This window comes from Sebastes fasciatus, chromosome 9 (assembly GCF_043250625.1).
Source record: "Sebastes fasciatus isolate fSebFas1 chromosome 9, fSebFas1.pri, whole genome shotgun sequence".
Lineage (NCBI taxonomy): Eukaryota > Metazoa > Chordata > Actinopteri > Perciformes > Sebastidae > Sebastes > Sebastes fasciatus.
Window position 1 is genome coordinate 6,847,959 of NC_133803.1, and position 20,393 is coordinate 6,868,351.

Consider the following 20,393-nt stretch of genomic DNA (forward strand, 5'->3'; position numbering starts at 1 on the left):
GATTGAGTTTGATGGCGTTCTAAAACTATCTACAGCAGTCAGCAGGTTCTGGTATCAGTAGTATCGGGCCAACGTTTGATTGAAAGTAAGCGGGCGAAAACTGCCCTACGTTAAAAAACGGCACGATGAAACGTGACCCAAGAGGTCCAGTTGGAGTAATAGATTGAGGAGTTTGTAGGAATGCTACACAGCGGTAAATGCTACAAGGAAGGGTTTAAATGATTTGGACAGTTAGTACAATAGTGATCATTTTATCTTTGGTTGTGACGATCGCGAGGTAAAAATATGATGTTCATGTTAAAGAGTAATCTATCTGGAATCTGTGCTTGTAAATATTTAATAGACCAGCACCTTGCTATGCTGATGATGCTGCATTGTATTGAGGCAAAAGTTGAGCCCGTTTCAGCTTTTTTGCTGGACGACCCTGCGCCGATTTTTTGAAACTTTTCCAAACAATCCGAATCCCCCACGTCATGCCGTTAAATTATGTTTTTGTTTTTTTACTCATTTTAACTAGCTAGTTGCAGCAGTCAAGGCACTTGCAGATCAAGGGGCTATGTGGTGTGGAAGGTGATGAACTGATGAGCTTGCGCACTGATGACCTACTTCACTTCAAAATCAGTCTCATATTAATATATATACATGTGTATATATATATATATGTGTGTATATATATATATATATATATACACACATATATATTATATAATATATATATATATATATATACACATGTTTATCATAATATATATTATATATATATATACAGTATATATATATTTATTTATTTTATCTTTAGCTATTCTACCATAAAGTACAAAAAAACAAGCTGATGGATTCAGCTTGTACAAAAATGAAAAGACATCACCCAAAACGTATGGAACACCAGACACCAGTTGAGTGCGAGTGATCAGAGGGTAGATTTTTCCTTAAATGTACCGTAACTCCGAAAGGAATTCATGCGACAACAAGAGAAGTAATCAGTCGGACTCACGGGAAGCGAACGCACATTTCCTGTTCTTGATGTGTTGCTCATGTAGATATTATTGGCTTGCTGGCTGCTACGCTTGTCAATCTCTCTCAAGTCTCTGTACATCCAGATTTTTTTTGTGCAATATTTTTGTAGGAAATTAAGCTGATGATCAAGAATGAATCCCCCGTGTCTGTGGTTTCTTTCTTTCTTATTCTTTAAACACATGTAGTCTGTGTGCCCACCTGTCTGCTGGTAGTGTTGACCTGAGAGGGCCGGCCTGAGAAGCACTGCTTTTACTGCTGCTGCTGCTGCTGCTGCTGTAACAATGCCCCACCCACCCCCCACACCACCACCACCACCACCCTGCTCTAACCTTTGAAACTGCACTTGCCACCACGGCTTTCAGCAGGTCGAGATGGTGTTTGTTTGTCTTTGTGTATGTGAGGGGTGTTGTACACAGTTTTCAAAAGGCTCATGTGATGAAGCTTTATTGTACATAACCTAAATAAACAAGCTCAAATGAAGATTCCCAACACTCTGCTTTGTGTTTTAATCAGCTCACACAGAAGAACTTTGAAAGGCACAATCTGTGATCCAAATGCAAACAAGAGTCACTCCCACCGGCAAAAAGCAAAAGACAAGACTTGTACCTTCTATTACATCCAAACAACACGGGGGCTAACAGTAGACAACGACTGAATCTAAGTTAATCAAGTGAAGTTAAAGGTTTATTTACATAAAACATCATAAAACTTCAACTCACGAGGAGGGCAAACCAAGATTTTCAATTCAAATTAGCTGGTGCTTATTTTGCAACTTTATTCAACTACTTTAATAAAGTACAGTATGTCATTGGACCCTGTATGCCTGTAACTTCCATGTACACTAACTTAATGCTATGTATACAAACACTGCCGTCCATTTCTATGATAATTCCAATGTTGGCCTCGAAGAATATGCAGCTACGTGCCATTAAGCCTCCAACGTTCTTTCAGCGATGCGCGCCAGCGGATAGCTGCGGACGTGTTCCGGTCGTGCGGACGTACACGCTGTTACATTCATACTACTATTTGGTCCACACCCACTGGACTGGAGTGTGGAACAACTGGAGCATGCCCAGTTGTTCCACACTTGCTTTGCATACAGTCCAAGTGTCACAATTTTTGGGCTGCACGCGGACATGAGCACATGACTATATTTATGTCACGCGGACCAAAGCGGACCCTCGCAAACGCACATTTGGAAGGTATGATTTAGCCTTTAGAGGGGTGAGCTGCACCCTTCATCTATGGGCGTATAAAGAGAACTGAATACATTGTTGGAGGCAGGCTCTCGTTCATTCCTATGAGTTACTCAGTGGCGCATGAAGCCAAAATGGCTCGACTTCAGAGTAAAGTACCCGGATCATCCGGTGATCTTCCTCAGCCATTGGTCCCATAGAGCAGGTGCAGTAGCGTTTCCTTTAAATCCTCCTCCCAGCCCTCGCTCCAGCCTCGGTCTGGGTCTCATTCACATGAACGGAGGAAGACAAATAACTCTGGATTCAGCCATTAGTGCATTTTACAACTTTTAGGACCTAATGATTTAAATAAGGACTATTCAAGTGTTCGTACTGGGAAGTTGATACACCTAAAAAAAAAAAGTATCCGCTGAGTTACAGCTGTCTCTTTCCCAATGTAAGTCTATGGAGAAAAGTCTTTTTGGGCCCAATGGCATCACGTGACGGACACTGAAGTTGTAATACCGCCGTTTGGCCATTACGGAAATGTAGCTTCAAAGCCCGGCGCTCTTCCTGGGGGCTTGTCCCGACCCCCTACACTCCTACAGCTCAAGAAATTTGTGGGGAATGTCTAAAGTTTTTTTCCTTCAGAGGTGTCCATACTTGCCAACCTTGAGATCTTAAAAAAAGGGAGGATTTCAAAACCAAAGCGGGGGGTGCGCGTTTCCTGCATTCTGGTGACTTTAAAAGATTGAAAATATCTAAATAATAAGTAAACTGCAACAGCATTTTAATGTTAAACTTTTGATTTTACCATTAACTCCCAGGAGAGAAAACTGAATAATTCGCCACTCTGGTGTGAACTTGGCGTGTCCTTTCACTGCGCTCTAATAAGGCTTGCGTTGAAACGAACGAAAAGGAAAAACAGTGTTAAAATTTGCAGTAGAAATATGGGAGAATTGTGAGGAAACCGGGAGAGGGCAATGAAAAACGAGAGTATGGAGGTGTCCCTTCCCAAAAAAAGAAATCTGATACGATGACTTTTTTTTTGGTGAAGGTCCCTGTGTTGCTGTAAGAAAGAACCACAGTTGTTTGGGTCTTTAGTGAAGAGGGAAAGGCGGGAAGGTAGGCTATAGTGTGAACATCTGCAAAGTAATTGTAGCCCAGTGTTGAGATGGACAGGCTGATTACAGTGTGTCTGCTCTCACATTGCCCCATCATGGCAACTCATTCTGCTGCCTTCCACCAACCAGCGCAGGCAATCCACATCAATGTTTCTGTTACCAAACTGAACTGTTAACAACATTTTCTCTCAATATCTCTAATAGATTAGTCTATTAGCAACATTTTATCTCCATCTCTCTAATAGATTAGTCTATTAGCAACATTTTCTCTGAGCATGAATAAGGTGTGAAACTTGTCTCTTCCAGATGGCCTGTCATATTTTCATAAAGGGGTTTAGAACTATTTCTCCTCACAGATGAACATACCTGTAAATTCCCAAAGCCGGTATTCAAATATTGGCCTATAGTCCCAAGTAATACCAAATGTGAGTGAACAAATACAGGCTAGTCCTTCATAAAGGGAGAGCATTTAGGAGGGATTGAATTACCTGTCGCCTAATACAACACCCATACAATAAATCCACAATAATGTTCCATTATAGTACAGCAACAGTCATCTGTATGATGCTCTCACAGAAATACTGTTTCCAGTTACCAATTAATTCCACTCTTTCCACTTTTTCCCCATCAATGTTAAGCTATTGTCAATGAAACTTGACACTTTGTTCACATTAAAAGCCCAACAATATGGTTGGATTGCTGAGTGATTGGAGGGTTATTCAGTTCACCTGTTGCAGGGTGTGGGGGGGGGACTGGCTCTTAAATGATAGTTGAGAGCAGCTTGGTGCATTCCCCTCTTGGCCAATCAGGGTGTGACGACGCCCTTTCTGTATAGGGCTTAAAAGAGGTGGAAAACTGCACACCCAGTGTCATTCTGATCCTTCCGTCACTAAAAGGAACGGTAAAAGGAAAAATAAAACAATATTTCAGTTTCCTTAATTGTTTGTTATTGTAGAGGCATTTGTTCATTATTATTATTATTATTATTAAAGAGGTATTTTATTTGATATTATGTGGATGGGAACTGGTTTTCAGTCTTCTGCTTGATCAACTGAAGTCTGGAGGAATCAGTACTGCCACAAACTCAGCAGGAAGTGTTTCATTCTCTGTAGCTTAACTTCAGTTCAGAAAAGGTCAACGTGGAAGTGACTATAGAATCAATGAGTGAATATAAACAGTATTTCTGTTTCTCAAAAGAGAAATGACTCTGAACTGATGGAAATAGTGCTGTCAAAATTACATTTGCATTAACTGGGGAACAGAGGAAATTAGAAATAAAGCGTATATCTCTAATATAAGCCTGTTTTAGGGCTGGTTCTCGCTGCCAATGAGGTAAATAAAGGCCACTAATTTGAGTACTTTCAGTATTAATGATTTATTAAACATAAGAAAAGAGTACGGACAACAGCTTTAAATGGTGTTTTTCTCTGAAGTTTCTATAATGCCATAAGTTTCTATAGGTTCTCTTCTTAGGAGGATATCACGTATTTATATTGTGTTTTAGAATACATTCCTCATCCTTTTTCTTAAGCAGCTCAAACGTGTTGACTTCCCCAAGCAGTTCAGCCACAACAATTGGACTGGGAAGTCCCAAGTATGTACTTTTTTTTTTTAACTGCATCAATGCAAACAAGGACCATAGACAAGTCCAAGAAATCTGCCTGAACTTTAAACAAACAACAGTTTCTTTTTAACATACCACACAATTACCCAATATAATACCAACTTGCACAAGGTCTGGTAATAATACTCTAGACAGTATCATGGACGTACAGTGGATAAAAAGGAGACTTTTAATGGCTGACACGTAAATTAAGAAAGATTTGTATCCAAAATAAACCAGCAAAGCGTACTTGTTGCTCAACACTTGACACATCTCTCTACTGAATAAGGCTGTTGGCTAAAAATATATCTCTCATACAATGCGCTCGCAACCACAGATCAAGAACAACTTTGGTTTGCTCCAGTACAACTGCTAAGAGGACACAGAACAGTGAAGACTGAACGCGGGACATTCACATGGAAATATCTTGGCTGTTTTGTTTCATTGCTGTATTTTTTTTTTTCTTCTGTGTTACTTATTTTTTTTTGTACAACAAAATAGATCCTCTGAAGGCTTAACCTGCATGGCTGGTGTCCTGTTAATCGTAATCGTCATATTCTGGATCCATGTTTTCACCCTGGTAGTACGTCCCCTGTGTGGAGTAGGACCTCGTCTTCATTGAACAGTTGGTGTCCATCAAAATAGCCTGAAAAGACAATTTTAGGAAATGTTTTAACTTTAGTTCATGTTCTATATTTAAGGAGGTGCTGGGTTTTAAGTTCAGCTATACAAGGTTCATTCAGGGTAGTTTAAAGTCAGATTGAAATCATACATTCAATACAGTTATGTGCCATTAAAGCCCCCGTGTGTAAAATTTAAAAAGCAACTCCTAGTATAGTAGAATCAAAAAGACACTGTAGCTGACAGTCGGCGGACTCAGGCCGTATAAGGGGAAGGGCCGAAGAACATAAAAAGGTCAACCGTAAAGTTTTGTAGCAAGAAGGGCCTATATAACCTATATCATAATGATAATAATGTTATATAGTGTTTCACAACATATGTGAGAATAGAACAAATAAGATGTGTAACCATGCAAAATATACCAAAACATAGTTACAATGATAAAAACAATGATAAGAACTAAAATAATAGTGTGCGGAAACGGAACAAAAAATAAAACGACACAAAATCAGGCATCAAAAAAGGCTTACCTAAAATAACATATTATTATGGCACTGCATCGCATTTTTTGTGAAGGGCACACCGGAGGACACGTCATTACTGGGCCACCATAGAGGGCACTTTATGTTTTCTTTTGCAGCGTTTTCCAGCTTTTTTCGATTATGGGGGATGGGGGTATCGGGGGCACTACCACTACCAGAGTATACGGTAATATTTTTTACTATATTTATTTATTTAGTGTATTGAAGGTGCAGGGTATGAAGCACAGTCAGTGAGTGTGCTAGCAGCTGGGACATCCACTAATTTAATCCCCTTTCTTGCTCCCCCATTAGCCAGAGCATTGACCACTAGTAATGCTATGGAGCAATGTTGGGTCCCCGTTTTGTTTATATGATTTACAAACGCCCGAGGACACACATGCACTCGGAGGTGACATGATGGTTTAGTAATTGGTCAACAAAGGCCAGGAAGAAGAAGGCTCACCGCAAGTGGCCACTGGGCAAAATCGCAGACCCAAGAGGTCTACTTTCTGTCATATCTCACAGCTGCTTTATTCTATCTTTCTTTCTTCATATCATTGTTTTCTCTGTCTGTTTCAAAAGCACCCAATTGCAGCCTATTCAGTTAAAATAGATCAAATAGAATAGATGGATCAAATGTTTGCTATGGGTCTCTAGTTTAAAGTATGACATTCACAGTCACAGTGAAGGAGAGCTCTGTCTATTTTTGTTTTACAGAATATGCAAATTAACTGTAACTTGTTTTTTTCTTCGGATAACATTAATTACATAACTAATAATGTTAGTTAGCTAGTAAGCTAAGAATCAGATTAACAATATGGCCAAATCAGCTGTATTTTTTCTGCGCAATTATGTCAACTGGTTACAGAATGCAGGCTATTTATTAATTCATCAATGAATTAATAAATTAAAACAGAAGAGTAAAATAGCTTTGCATGCTGCACCTGTACGAAAACAGAGCCCACAGATTGGGATTGTCTCATTTTTCTTCAAAAATATATACCATCAGAGTAAGATCCATAATAATAATAATAATAATCATGTAAAAATTCTACACATAGGGGCTTTATGCATAGCGTGTTTTCCTCGACATGAGACACACTGGTACAAGAGTGCTTTGCCTGATTTTTATAATTATACAAATTTAAAAAATGTATTGGCTATTTTGTTATATTTAACACATCGCACAGAAACTTTAACGCTGCCTGCACATTACAATGCACTTATTGGGAAGCTGCATTGCATCGCAATTAGCTCACTGCAGCACGTGATTGAAGCAGAACAGAAAATATAAAAGTATTTAATGTGGATTGATGCCCAATTCACCAAATAAAGTCAGAATGGGGCCGATCCAGATCTGATAGATCGGAGCATCCCTAGGGATAAATTTGTGACATGGCAGAGTAAAAAGAGGCAAATACTGATGGAGGGAAATGACAGAGAACAAGAATACAAACTGAATGTAATGAAGAGGTGATGAATGATGCTGCATGAAGACGAACAAATGGACACGAAGGCAGAGGGATGGAGCGACAACATGAGGAGCTTCATTCACAAGCATGCAGGATGGAGATTTGCATGCAGCCAATTGATGTCCCGTGGTAGTAAGGTAATTCATAGTTCTTTTCCAGTCGCTAAAGGCTGTAAACATGAGAGAGTATGTGTTCCTGTGAAGCCTTAAGCAGAAATGTCAAAATGCATTCAACCACATCAAACAAATTGGCAACTCCTTCATAAGAGTTATTTGCAGACTCATGGAGGCTCTTTTTTCTTGCATTGCCTTTGGGATTCCACTATCATTTAGTCAGGAGTTCCAACAGTGCATGCAACCACCCATATTTATCTTAAATACAGAAGTAAGCCTTTAACCAAATGTGTAACCAAAATCCAAGGCTCACAGAATTGTAATGGTTTTTACCTCAGTATTAATAGTAAAATGGTTACGTGTAGCTAAAAATCTCAACTTGTCAACTGTCACTCGATTGTGTCTAACTGATATCTTAACTCAGAGGTATAATTTATCATGATTTTCTCGTGTCTCATTTAAGAAAAAGATACATGAAATAAATAAGGGAAGCTCATGGAACAGAACCAACGGACTGGTGAAACCTCACACTGACGAGAGAAACCGGGCCCCCCTCCTGGAGCCAGACCTGGGATGGGACCTCGCCGGCAAGCGTCTGGTGGCCGGGCCTTGGCCCATGGGATGAAACAGGCTTTTAACTAACTCCAATGTAAACCCATCCGCAGCATTATTCGACAGTCAGATCAAGTGATTAATGAGTCAAACAAACATAAGACTTTGAACCAGTAGACCACTGTTTGTGTCCTGTGTGATACTAAAAGTACCGTTGACTCATCTTGTCACGTCAGTCTTTAGTCACGTGACTCGTCGGTATCGTCAGTCCCCTAAGTCAGGCGAGTCACTAGTCACCTGAGTCACTGGCTAGTGAGTGAAGTTAACGTCAACCACAACCGTTTCCTAACCATAACTAATTGTTTGTGTTGCCTAAACCTGGAACTTCCTGTGAAACTGAAGTTTATTTTGAAAGGACACTATGCATGTCACATATTGACATGCCGTCCCTGATCCAATCCTATAGTAACGCAAGAAGGGTACGCCATGCGTTGGTCTCTGATGCCAAGGGGCACTGACCAAGTGGCGGTTTTTTGACGAGTTGGGAGTGAAAATATGTTTTATTTTTCTCATCCTGTCTGTCTGAATAAATATCACAGTTTGTGGATAGGCACTCTAGATAGCAAAATGTATGTGCACAAGCACTTTAAAGATTTATTTCCTTTTTTCCTTTCTTTTTAAGATGTGGGTTCAGGTGGGAAGGACCAAACATGTTTTTTCGTTATTTTTTTGATACCTTGAAAATAAATACTTTTTAAAAGGATGGATTTCCCCAAAATCTGAATAAACAAGCTTAAACTCTCATTGCCTGTACGTAGTCATGGTATAAGCAGGATACTGTAACTCACTTTAGCCATGTATGCGTTTTAAAAAAAAAAGTAATAATCTCAATATGGATATGCCATTTACCGTAGAGTATGACTTTGAGATTTTTCCCGCACCTGTTTTAATCTTGACTATGGAACTATGGAACATTCAGACTTAAAGGCAATGCAAGAAAAAATAGTGTTGGAAGTTGTACAACTTATTATCTATCCAAAAACTACCAAGCCATCCAAACTAGAACATTCTTAAGATTATGTTTGGTGACCTTGCCTTCCAGGGCTTCCATATTTCGTTGTGTTTATATAGGATTTGGTTGACTGCAGTGTGACTGACTAAATGTGTTTTGAATCTTACAATTTTCTCTTCTTGTCCCGGTGGATTCCTGAGGAAGATGCAAAGAGGAGCAAAGAAAATATCCACTATTCCAATTATGGTCATCAGCCAGGGGAAGCCAATACTCTCAGCTACGGCTCCTCCGATAGATGGACCTACATCAGACAAGGACAGATCACACACTAGTTTAGTACAGAAATGAGGATCTTTGGTAGGGTGGCTGGGCTCAGCCTTAGAGATAGGGTGAGGAGCTCAGACATCCGGAGGGAGCTCAGAGTAGAGTCACTGCTCCATGTCAAAAGGGTCAGCTGAGGTGGTTCGGCCATCTGATCGGATCGGGATGCCTCCCTTTGGAAGTTTTCCGGGCATGTCCAACTGGTAAGAGGCTCCGGGGTAGAGAGATTATATGCTGTATCTCTTCTGACCTGGGAACGCCTCGAGTTCCCCCAGGAAGAGCTTGAAAATGTTGCTCAGGTGAGGGACGACTGGAATACCCTGCTAAGTCTGCTGTCCCTGTGACCCACTTCCGTATAAGCAGTAGACAATGGATGGATGGAATAATAAGGTTATATCAGGATAAACAAAAATGGCATGATGTCATTTTTTAAATCTTTGCAATTAGATAGTAGTACTTTGCGTAATATGGACGTGGGGTCATATTTTGTACAATATTTTTAAAAACAGGGTAATAGTGGGGTTATCAATAGGAAATCATCATTCCAAATATTCTGCGTCAATTTTATACTAAATATGGCATGGATATGGCCTGGGTCTCCAGCAGCTTGGTGTCGGTGTTGGCTCCCAGCGGGGACCGGTAGAGCAGCGAGGTGAAGCTCTGCCCCTGGCCGGAGGAGGAGCTGCCGCTGCCGGGCATGGAGCTCTCCACCTTCCGCCGGAGCTCAGACTAAAGGTCATGAGCGGCAGCGAAGCTGGATCTGGATCAGTCTGCGGTGGGCTGATCGCTGCCAGAGGCCTGGATTCTGAGTTAAAGATTTCCTATACGGAATTCAGAGCATATCTATTGCCTCCACACAGCTCTCAACATGGCGACTGCTGAGCTGGCGGTGTGGAAGTAAAACTTTTAGAACTTATAAAAATATGTTAACCAATGATAGAGAATATTTGATCATAAAGGTATAAAACCATTGTTGAATGTTATGTTGTAATCCCAGCCAACATACTATTCACATTCTGTGTGTGTGTGTGTCTCCAACCTGTCCTCACCCTGCCCATTTGCATGGCCACAGCACAACTTGATAAGTTGGACTATGGACTGAACAAGAGACCTTGTTTAACACCCAGCTGATAGTCAAATGTGCCTTACATCAGGTCCAGACATCAGAAGTAAGGTTAAGTCAGACACCAGAGGCCTATACTACGAAGCGAGTTCAACATACCCAGGGTATCTTCTCGTTATCTGGCTTCACTAACCCTAACAACCGAGATCCCGCTAAGCAGTCCTACGAAGCTGGTTATCAACTCGGTAAATCAACCCAGGGTTTCTCCATCTGGATGTGAGCGCGTTCACATGACCGAGGCGGTGTTAGCAGCATCTGACCAATCGCAAACATGGACAGGTCCACAGATTTGCAGACAGACAGGCAGAGCGGCACATTTTACAAAAGGAAGAGCAAACTATATTGGACAAATACGAAGAAGTTAATCACTTAATCAGACTAAAAGTAACACAGTTGAAGCTGCCAAATTAACAGATTTATTAATTTAACGGAATACTCAAAAGTCTGATATAGTCGTCTAGATATAAATATCTATTAGGAGTGCAATGGATGAATGGATTACACGTCTTTATACCCTGTGTCTAAAGTGTGGAGTGTATGACTAATTCAACCTTCTTTCAGCTGCGCCCCCCTCTCAGGCCGTGTGAAATGGACTCAAGAACAAGTAAAAAAAATATATATATAAAAACATAACACAAAGAGGTAAACACCCACAGCATAAATCCAGCTGTCCTTCCTGCATTTGTCAGTTTAAACTGTGTTGTTTAGAGCCTGGATTATGACTTAAACTGCTTCGAATGTGTGTAATATTATCATATAATCACCGCACAGAGCTCTGATTGGTCAGTAAGCGGTGCTTTTATATGAGTTGATCTCTTATCTGGAACATAACCTGCTCCGGAGCAGGTTAGCTGTTCAGCATAAGTTACCATGGCGATCTACCCCGGTAAGAAGTGATGTATCTTCGTAGGACGGAAAACCCTGAAGGGTTAACCCTGACGTTACCTCGCTAATGCCAAATCCTGCTTCGTAGTACAAACCTCAGGTGACAGGTATTATAAAAAAAAAACAGACACTTTTGCTGTCTCAAACATACCAGAGGCAAATTAGGATGACTTAATTCCATTGAATATGACAAGCATGACTTCATATACCTGACACCAATAAAAACGACACCACTGGTAAATTACGCCCAAAAGGAAGAGCCCCTTTCTCAAGGCTCCTCGAAATTGTATATACTGTATAAGACTGTGTTTGCTGAACTTGTTTTTCAGTCCGTTCAGGTTCAGGTTTTGTTGTGTTGCTGTCTGGATAGGACACAAGAAAAACTCTGCTTCTTGCAACTCACTTGAACATCTCCAGAGAGTTATTTGAGTATCCTGTGTTGACTTTTTGACATCTGTAGAAAGTTGATCAAGGTTTTCAGACATCATTTGGCCCAAGGCCTGAAATATTTTGCTTCGACAGCGGCTTGCATCTAACACTGCTAACAGCACGAACAGTGCAAACAACTGCAACAGTGCTGGGGGGGAACCAGAGGGTGGGCGCTATGCTTCCAAGACGACTGTAACCGCTGTATGAGAGCAGTGCGGCCATTAGCTAGCCATTGGGGCACGGTCACATGCACTAACATGCATTAAAAGCACAGAGAAGCTCTGATTAAAACACAGGGAGAGAGACTTCATTCTCTGCTCAGGTAGACATATATCTTTACATGTCTAATAGTTGTTTGCTGCCATTTTAATGCTCTGAATATCGAATTTAGCACCTTTAGGAGTTTCTGGTGAACCTGCATGATTTCATCTGGCTTTGCTGGAATTGGACCCCCGTAGCAGACTGTTGTCATAACCAGTTAAAAGTTCCTCACAGTAACTTTGATGTCATGGTTACATTACTTTAACCTAGATGCCAAGTACCACAACCATTAGCGGGGAAACACATATGGTACTTTCTGAATAATAACCATGAATCAGGCATAAAAACCAAAGAAACAATAACTGGAATTACATATTATATGTTAGTTTAAATTGAATAATGCTTTTCTTCTTAATTACCTGGATATTACCTGGAAACACATATGGTAGTTTCTGTTTAAAAACTGAGTGAATTAAGGCTCCACAATGACCCTAGAATTTAATTTGGACATACAACATGAGCCAAAGACTTCTGAGGATTGGACAAGCTCCGTTGCTTCTTCAAATTCACTTTAGAGGTATCATGACCTGTAGTTTAATAGTCTATAACATTGCTAAGGTGTTAGCGTGGTTAACTGGTTCCTACTTACCTAAAGCAAATCCCATGCAGAAAGCCACATCAGCAATGGCATACACACTTCCATAAACAGACACATGACGCAGGTCGACCAGGTAACCCATTATAGGCATCATAGAGGAGTCCACCATGCCTGTAACACACCAAAAAAACAATAAAGGTCTTACACGCTCAGCGGGGTACATACATGTTAAGAAACTACAGTATGTTTAGCATAGTATCACATTTAGCAGACTTACCAATAGCAAAACCAACACCAAAGTTTGGAACAATCAGACCATAGATGTTTGTTGCAAACGGAACCTACAACAGACAGACAAAATATCAGAAAATATCTTAATCTGTTTATTCAACTTTAATTTATTCCTTTGTATTACATGGTAATGTAAACAACAAACATTTTCCATTGGGGAGAGATGCTGGCAGCATTTTGATTTTAGAGTTATATTCATTGGGAGGAACTTAGACTCTGGCAGAATGAGATTTGGAGACTAATGAGATGTGGAACAGACAGAACATCTCGATGATCTGGACAATTAGGGTGTTGTTGTTTTTTTACCATAGAAACCCTGAGAGGAAAACACTGGATCCAACCCTCTCAATGCTTTGTTGTCCATGAAAACCTTTGAGAAAATGCATGTAGTGGATCTACTGGTGTGGGTCTACAGGCTGAGGAATGTGAAATATTTTGGGACTGATAAATCTAAAAATGTATATAAATTATTCTATATGATTGCACACCCTATAAATCTTCTTTAGAATGCAGTTGATTTTAAACAGCAACATTTCTGCTCCATTTTAACATCTTTAGTGACCCACCGGTGCCCAGATATCCCATAGGTGATATCTGAAATTCACACTAATGGTATAATTGTCTCCCTCATACTTACACATATTACACTGATTCCAACCAGCGTTATTCCGATGAGAGCACAAAGCCATCTGTGAGGGAGAGAAGACACGGTCAGTGTTATCTAATCTAAAACACTCACACGCCAATCGACCACAATAATCTCTGCTTAAAGTTAGAGAAGGATGTGAGTTTGTTTTACGTGCGTGTAACAGATCTTTATCTACATAGGTTGAATATTATAACCTCATTATGTTTTGCTTAAAAAACATATATATTTTTAAGTAAACAGAGTTGTGTAAACTCTTCCCAACCCGATATCAACAATATATCAAAGATATGACTTAACAGCTGGGAATGTTTTACAAGTTTAGGTAACATATCTCTATAAGCAATGGGTATTTATTATTGTGGCCAGTGGTATGTAATGTAATGAGGAGGTGAGGTAATAGTTTGATGAAAAAGAAGGAAATAGGGGACACCGATGGGGTGCTAATGTAACTGGAAATCACCATCATGACTTGCCAGAAATAAGGCTGAAATTCCCCTCACCATTCCAAACATTCCCCCTTTCCTTTCAGGTAAACTTCAAATGCTGCGATTTCTTACATGGAAAGACCCATGTTATTGTCTGTGTAAGAACCACCAATTAGCACTGCACAAGTCCTATGTTTGTGGTGGAACAATGGAAAAATGTCATACATTTTGTGATGTGTAATTTAAGAAAGCTGTGGGGGAAGAGCTAAAATGTGTTACATTAATTCAATTTAATTTAATTTAATTTAATTTAATTTAATTTAATTTAATTTAATTTAATTTAATTGCACACACATAAAACTGCACAAAATCCAGTCAATAGTAAAAAGTAAAAAAAGAAAAAAAGAAATGTGTATATATCTTATACAAAGGACCTCCCCCCAACCCCAGGAGAAAAAAACAATAACAAAAAATGAAGAAAGAACTAAACTAACATCATTTTAAAGAATACAACAAAAGTTAAACAACAACAAGAAGAAGCACACAAAATGAGCAGAAAAACAAACCAAATCGTGGAAAACAATCCAATAAAAACAATGAAATACATAAAAAAAAACACACATCAAAAGATAATTAGACATCATTAATTAAATGTGATGATAATTTCCTTTTAAAATGTTCTAAGGATAACGAGCTCTTGATAACATGTATTTTGGTGTTCCATATTTGTAGGCCACGATATCTGAGGGAGTACTGGCCATGTTTTGTTTTGTAAAAAGGCAGGTGTGGATGATTAGTGGCCACCATTAAGTGACTTACAATTAGGTGATTGAAACCTGACCCTCCATCATACAGCATTTGGATTCAAAAAGTATGGGAACTTTATGAAATGGAGCAAATCTCATATGCATCAAGGCCCCAAAAAACAAATTTATAAAATATAATAAATAAACTGTAATTGCTCTATTAAAGCAATAAGGTTATTTATTCAATTTCATAGTCTTTGAAACTGTTACGTGCCGTGCTGGGTTGCATGTATGTTGTGTTTTTTGTGCCCTCTACTCTGTCTTCTCAGGTGCCGCCCTCCTCTGTGAAGCAGTAGCTTTAACCTTCGGGTTGTTTTGCGCTGCACTTTTTAAGCAGTAGCTTTAATTTGAGTGTTTTATTATTGGTTACCGCCATATTTATTTAGTTGTGTACTTACCTCCCGCTTTCTGTTAGAGAGTAGTTTTCATTTGCTGTTTGTACATTTTTTTTATCATATTTTTTTGTTAATAAATTGTATGACTATTTTTCACACAATCTTGTTGCCAGTCCTCTCATTCCCAGCTTTACAAATTTATTTTGTTACTCCCTCCATCCCCTGGACCTTAAACGGAGGGGAACGTATCAGAAACTATTCACATATTATCCATCTTTCACAAGACACCTATACGTTATACATACACAACTCCCCCACACTGTATGGAACCTTTATCATCAATAAAGCCAGCCTCACAAACACTAAAAACTCATTTAGAGGAGCAGAAGCAGATATCACATCCACAGAGAGAGGAAGAGAGAGAGGATAGATAAGGATAATTTCTTTCCCTACCTCCCCATCTTGTGCGCCAACGAGCCAAAGATGTAGGTTCCAATAAGGTAGGAGATGGATGCCGGTAAGAAAGCGACGCCTGAGCCACAGACAGACAACACACACAAAGAGATGAGAGACTGAAGGTGTGGGCAGGCTTTCCAAGATAAGCAGATCTCTATCAGTGCCTCATCACTGAGCTGCTGTACATCTTCCATTGTCTGTAATGAAGACTTTGTGCTTTCCACCTGCCAGCACATGACACCCTAATATCCTGTTCCCCACTCGTCCTTTTTTATCTGACCTAGACTTCATATACAACCAACTAGAGCAAACTAATAACACCAGAGGCTGCAGGAAGCCTCTGTATAGAAAATATCTAGCAGGATAAAGGAGTGGCACTTTTGCACTACGTCAAGTCACTAAGTAAAAAAATGTATGTATATATAATGTAAATGAGACATTTACTCTCAGCAACAGAGAGCCAATGAAAATGTGGATATAGGTTTTTTTAATAATTTTTTCAGAAAAGTGAAATACTTACAGTTTTCTGTCCGTATTGTAAGGTAAATATGTATGTAATAATAATAATAATAAAAGTAATAATAAGTGAATGTTGACCTGGTTTTACACAGGACGCAAACAGCGGCCCTATGTTTGTTTGATCCACTCATCCACCCCGACCTCCTCCCTACGTGGACTTCTGCGGACTGTGATTAGAAACGTATTTGTGATGTGTCAAAACACATAAACGTAATCTGGAAGAAAATATGTTTCCCTCGAAACGTGATGAACAATGCCGTTTCGACGTGTGTAATTTAACAGTGTTTGCGTATATATTTACTTTATATACTTTATATTTTCTTTCTTTTTCTTTTTGGACTGATCCTCGTTTTTGTTGAAATCTGTTTGGCTCAGTTTTCATTTTCACTACGAACTTGATGAACTGTGACTAGTGTTCCAGCTCACCTCAGCAGTTTCAGAGATGTTGGTAGCGGAAGGCTATCAGGAGACATTTTACACAATCAAACAAGAGTCACTATTACTAATCAAGCCTACGCCCTTGTACCACAAAAACTGTATATTAAAATGACTGCCCCAAATTATTTGAAGGACTGTGAACATTTATTTGCCCTAAGGACAACGGACATATACTGTGTGTGCATACTGTTTGTGCATAATGTGTATTTTCTGAGTGAGTACTGAACAGAGCTTTGTAAATACCTAGCTGCCATTTCCTGGCACACATGGTCTCCATCATCCAGATCGGCAGCGTTGGCTCCAACATGGCGATGGCCATATTTCCAAAACAAATGGCACCTGGGGAGGAAAATTGAGGATAAGTGGACACAGTGTCAATTATGTTTTTGTTTTTTTTAGTTCTTTGGTGCTTATTTGTTACCCCTCCAACCTCCATCCGCCTGCACATAGACACAACACAGCTTGCTTACTTTGTTACTGTGTTGTCACAGTAATTGACGTGATGGGAAAGGCTAACTTAAACACAATTGCAATTTTCCTGCCACATAGACTTGTATTACCCTACTTGTGAGGACCATATAGTGACCACATTTATTCCCTAATTCCTAGCCATGGCCCGAAACACACCTCTAAAATCTTGGGATTGTGTCTCTCTGGTGATCTAGAGTAAGACTTTAAGACAGTATTTGTTGCTATTCATGGATGTAAGCCCCTGCAGGGAGAGTTAGTCATTTTGTTCAACTGTGAAAAAACTAGGCTTGTTAATTATTATATATCATTTGCATGATAAAACAAGATGGCACCTCAAGGCTGTTTTTCTTAGAACTCCTTTCTCTGCAGCAGTAGGGATGACATCATGGGTGGTTGAGTCAAGCCTTGCTTTGTTACAGTACGTACACTCAATTTGATTTGCTAGTTAAAGGCGCTAAATTCGATATCCACAGCATTAATAGAGCAGCACACAGAACAGCAGAACTATTGTCTATGTAACAATATAATGGAGTAATGTCTACCTGAGCAGAGAATGAAGTTTCTCTCCCTCTGTGTGTGTTGTTATCAGAGCTTCTCTGTGCTTTTAGTGCATGTGAGTGTGCCCCACAGGCTAGCTCACAGCCACCACTCTGCACTGCTCTCATACGGCGGTTATAGCTGACAACGTTGTGGAACGTAGCACCTACCCTCCGGTTCCCCCTCAAGTAAACACTGTTATCTTAAACTTGAAAAAATTACACCGATCAGCCACAACATTAGGTCAGCGTGGGCACCCTGACCGGTCTGCGGCTACGCAGCCCCATACACAACAAACTGCGATGCACTGTGTGTTCTGACACCTTTCTATCGGAACCGGCATTAACATTTTCAGCAGTTTGAGCTACAGTAGCTCTTTTATTGGACCGGACAACACGGGCCAGCCATCGCTCCCCATGTGCATCAATGAGCCCTGGGGTTTGACCCTGTCGCTGGTTCACCAGTTTTCCTTCCCTGGACCACTTCTGGTAGGTCCTGACCACTGCAGACCGGGAACATCCCACAAGAGCTGCAGTTCTGGAGATGCTCTGACCCAGTCGTCTAGCCGTCACAATGTGGCCCTTGTCAAAGTCGCTCACATCCTTACGCTTTCTCATTTTTTCTGCTTCCAACACAAAGTTCAAAGTTCGAAAATGTTCCCTTGCTGTCAAATATATCCCCCCCACTGCCAGGTGCCATGGTAACGAGATAATCAATGTTATTCCCTTCACCTGTCAGTGGTCTTAATGTTATGGCTGATCAGTGTAGTTGCAATTAAACTGAGCTTGAAACACAGCTGTTTAATTTCTTAAGCCAGTGCTCTAAATTGATTTACACACACACACACACACACAATGTACACAAACAAAACACACTATGTGCTGTCCACAGTGTTTTTTATTTCTATTTACTGTAGATGATAGATGACCCTCTTTAACATGTAGCACTCACTTCACAACACAATTCCAAGCTATATTCCTTCACTGGAACCAGCAAATCAATTGTTGGCTTTGTGTTTGGCTGACACGTCCAATAGACAAAAAAAAACCAAGATCTAGGTCAATTTCTCTTCCTGCTCTTTTCCCACCACCACTATAAAAGGCAATATCCCACTGATGCTTCTCCTAAGTGGGGTGACATTAGGTTTCCTCACATCTACTGTGCTGCTATTATTTTCTTACCGGCTGCGATTATAATGTATGGATCCTTCATTAGTGTCAGCAGCGGGGTCCCCTTCTGACTCTGTGGAGGACAAAGACACAATAACAACATCCTATATGAAATACAAAACAACCTTATACTGTAGCTCTCAACAAACCCTGCTGTAAAAGACTCAGGTTACACATCTCTTATCCTTTGTATGTTTGCACACACTATTAACATTACTATTAAGACAACCTCCTCATCCCAGTGAAATATCATCTTTGAGAACTAATCTAGGGTTTGGGTGTCATAGCACTGACTGAATTAACTAATGGATAATGTTTGTGACAACATTTAATGTGACAATACCATTGGATACACAAACTGTCCAAAGGTTATATTATTCTTTTCCAGTGGGCAGCTACGAAAGGTTACCAAACACACCTGTTAAATATATGGAAACTGGCTGACAGTGCTACCATTTTTTACAAAAACTATAAAAAAAATAATTAGAACAATAAATCTAAGAAGAAAAATGTAAGAAGAAAATAAAATGTCAGTCAGTATTCCAAAGACAGGCTCAACCCTCTGGAACTTTTCTAAAATCTAAGTGAAAATGTTCATGACCTTAAAGAACTGGCATGTTATTTGGAGCAAATGAAAAGTCAAACACATTACACGTATGAATCAGACAATGACATTTCCTGCTAAGTTTTCTCCTTCAATTTACTTTTATTTAATTTTTTTTGTTTTGTTTATTGAAATAAGAGAGGCACTTGTTAATCAAGATTTAAGAGGCAATTATTCATTATAACTGAGGCAGAATTTTTTCAATTACATACGGATTGAGTTAATTTGATTTATTTTTGTGTGGTTGGAAAAAAGGCTAACCTGGCACCTCTTCCTGGTTGGGGTCATAGTCCCAGTACCGCCACAGTAGTTATGTCATTAAATAGCACAATGGAACAAGGTGAAGCCAAAAGTTCGGATTGGCTGACGCTCCACCACGTCATTAGAGACCAGTTCAACTTTATATGTTGCGGTCACACGCACCCCCAATCAATAATTAGAATATTAAACTCACCATTACATTACACCTCCCTCCCTGTGCATTAGCGTGCGTTGGCTCGTCCAGCCTTATAATGGCAGGGAGAACCCTGATATTCTGATATTACATTTTTTTTAAGCTTGCGTCTCGTGAGGCCCCTGGTACTCGGGGCCGGGTGCGTCAGCCCCGGTAAGCCCGTGCATTATGGCGCCATTGGTTACAACTTATGGACTCTGTTGTCAGAAAATGTCCTCTTGTCAATGCTCATTTCCTCGTACTTTTTTCAGATAACCTTCTAATTGGCTGTTGCCATATGCCTCTTGGTAGCCATAGTAAATGATATCCTTCAACTCCACAGGTCAAAGAGAAGAGCCAGTCAGTGGTCTGACAGTCCCGTTTGTTGGCCGTAATTCAGATTTTGTGTGCTTATACAGTTTTAAGTCAGTAA

General features: G+C 39.9%; 1 protein-coding gene across 1 annotated transcript in view; it reads right to left on the reverse strand.

Moving 5' to 3' along the window:
• Positions 1 to 779: 779 nt before the first annotated feature.
• The window catches only part of slc18a2 (solute carrier family 18 member 2), a 34,384-nt gene continuing 14,770 nt past the window's right edge, over positions 780 to 20,393 (reverse strand). Inside the window, exons 9-16 of the mRNA XM_074645699.1 lie at positions 18,936 to 18,996; positions 16,990 to 17,085; positions 15,787 to 15,865; positions 13,756 to 13,807; positions 13,105 to 13,168; positions 12,879 to 12,998; positions 9,378 to 9,511; positions 780 to 5,565 (exon numbers count right to left, since the gene is read on the reverse strand). Of these exons, the coding sequence (XP_074501800.1) occupies positions 5,458 to 5,565; positions 9,378 to 9,511; positions 12,879 to 12,998; positions 13,105 to 13,168; positions 13,756 to 13,807; positions 15,787 to 15,865; positions 16,990 to 17,085; positions 18,936 to 18,996 (714 nt within the window). The 3' untranslated portion in view covers positions 780 to 5,457. The remainder of the gene's footprint in view (positions 5,566 to 9,377; positions 9,512 to 12,878; positions 12,999 to 13,104; positions 13,169 to 13,755; positions 13,808 to 15,786; positions 15,866 to 16,989; positions 17,086 to 18,935; positions 18,997 to 20,393) is intronic.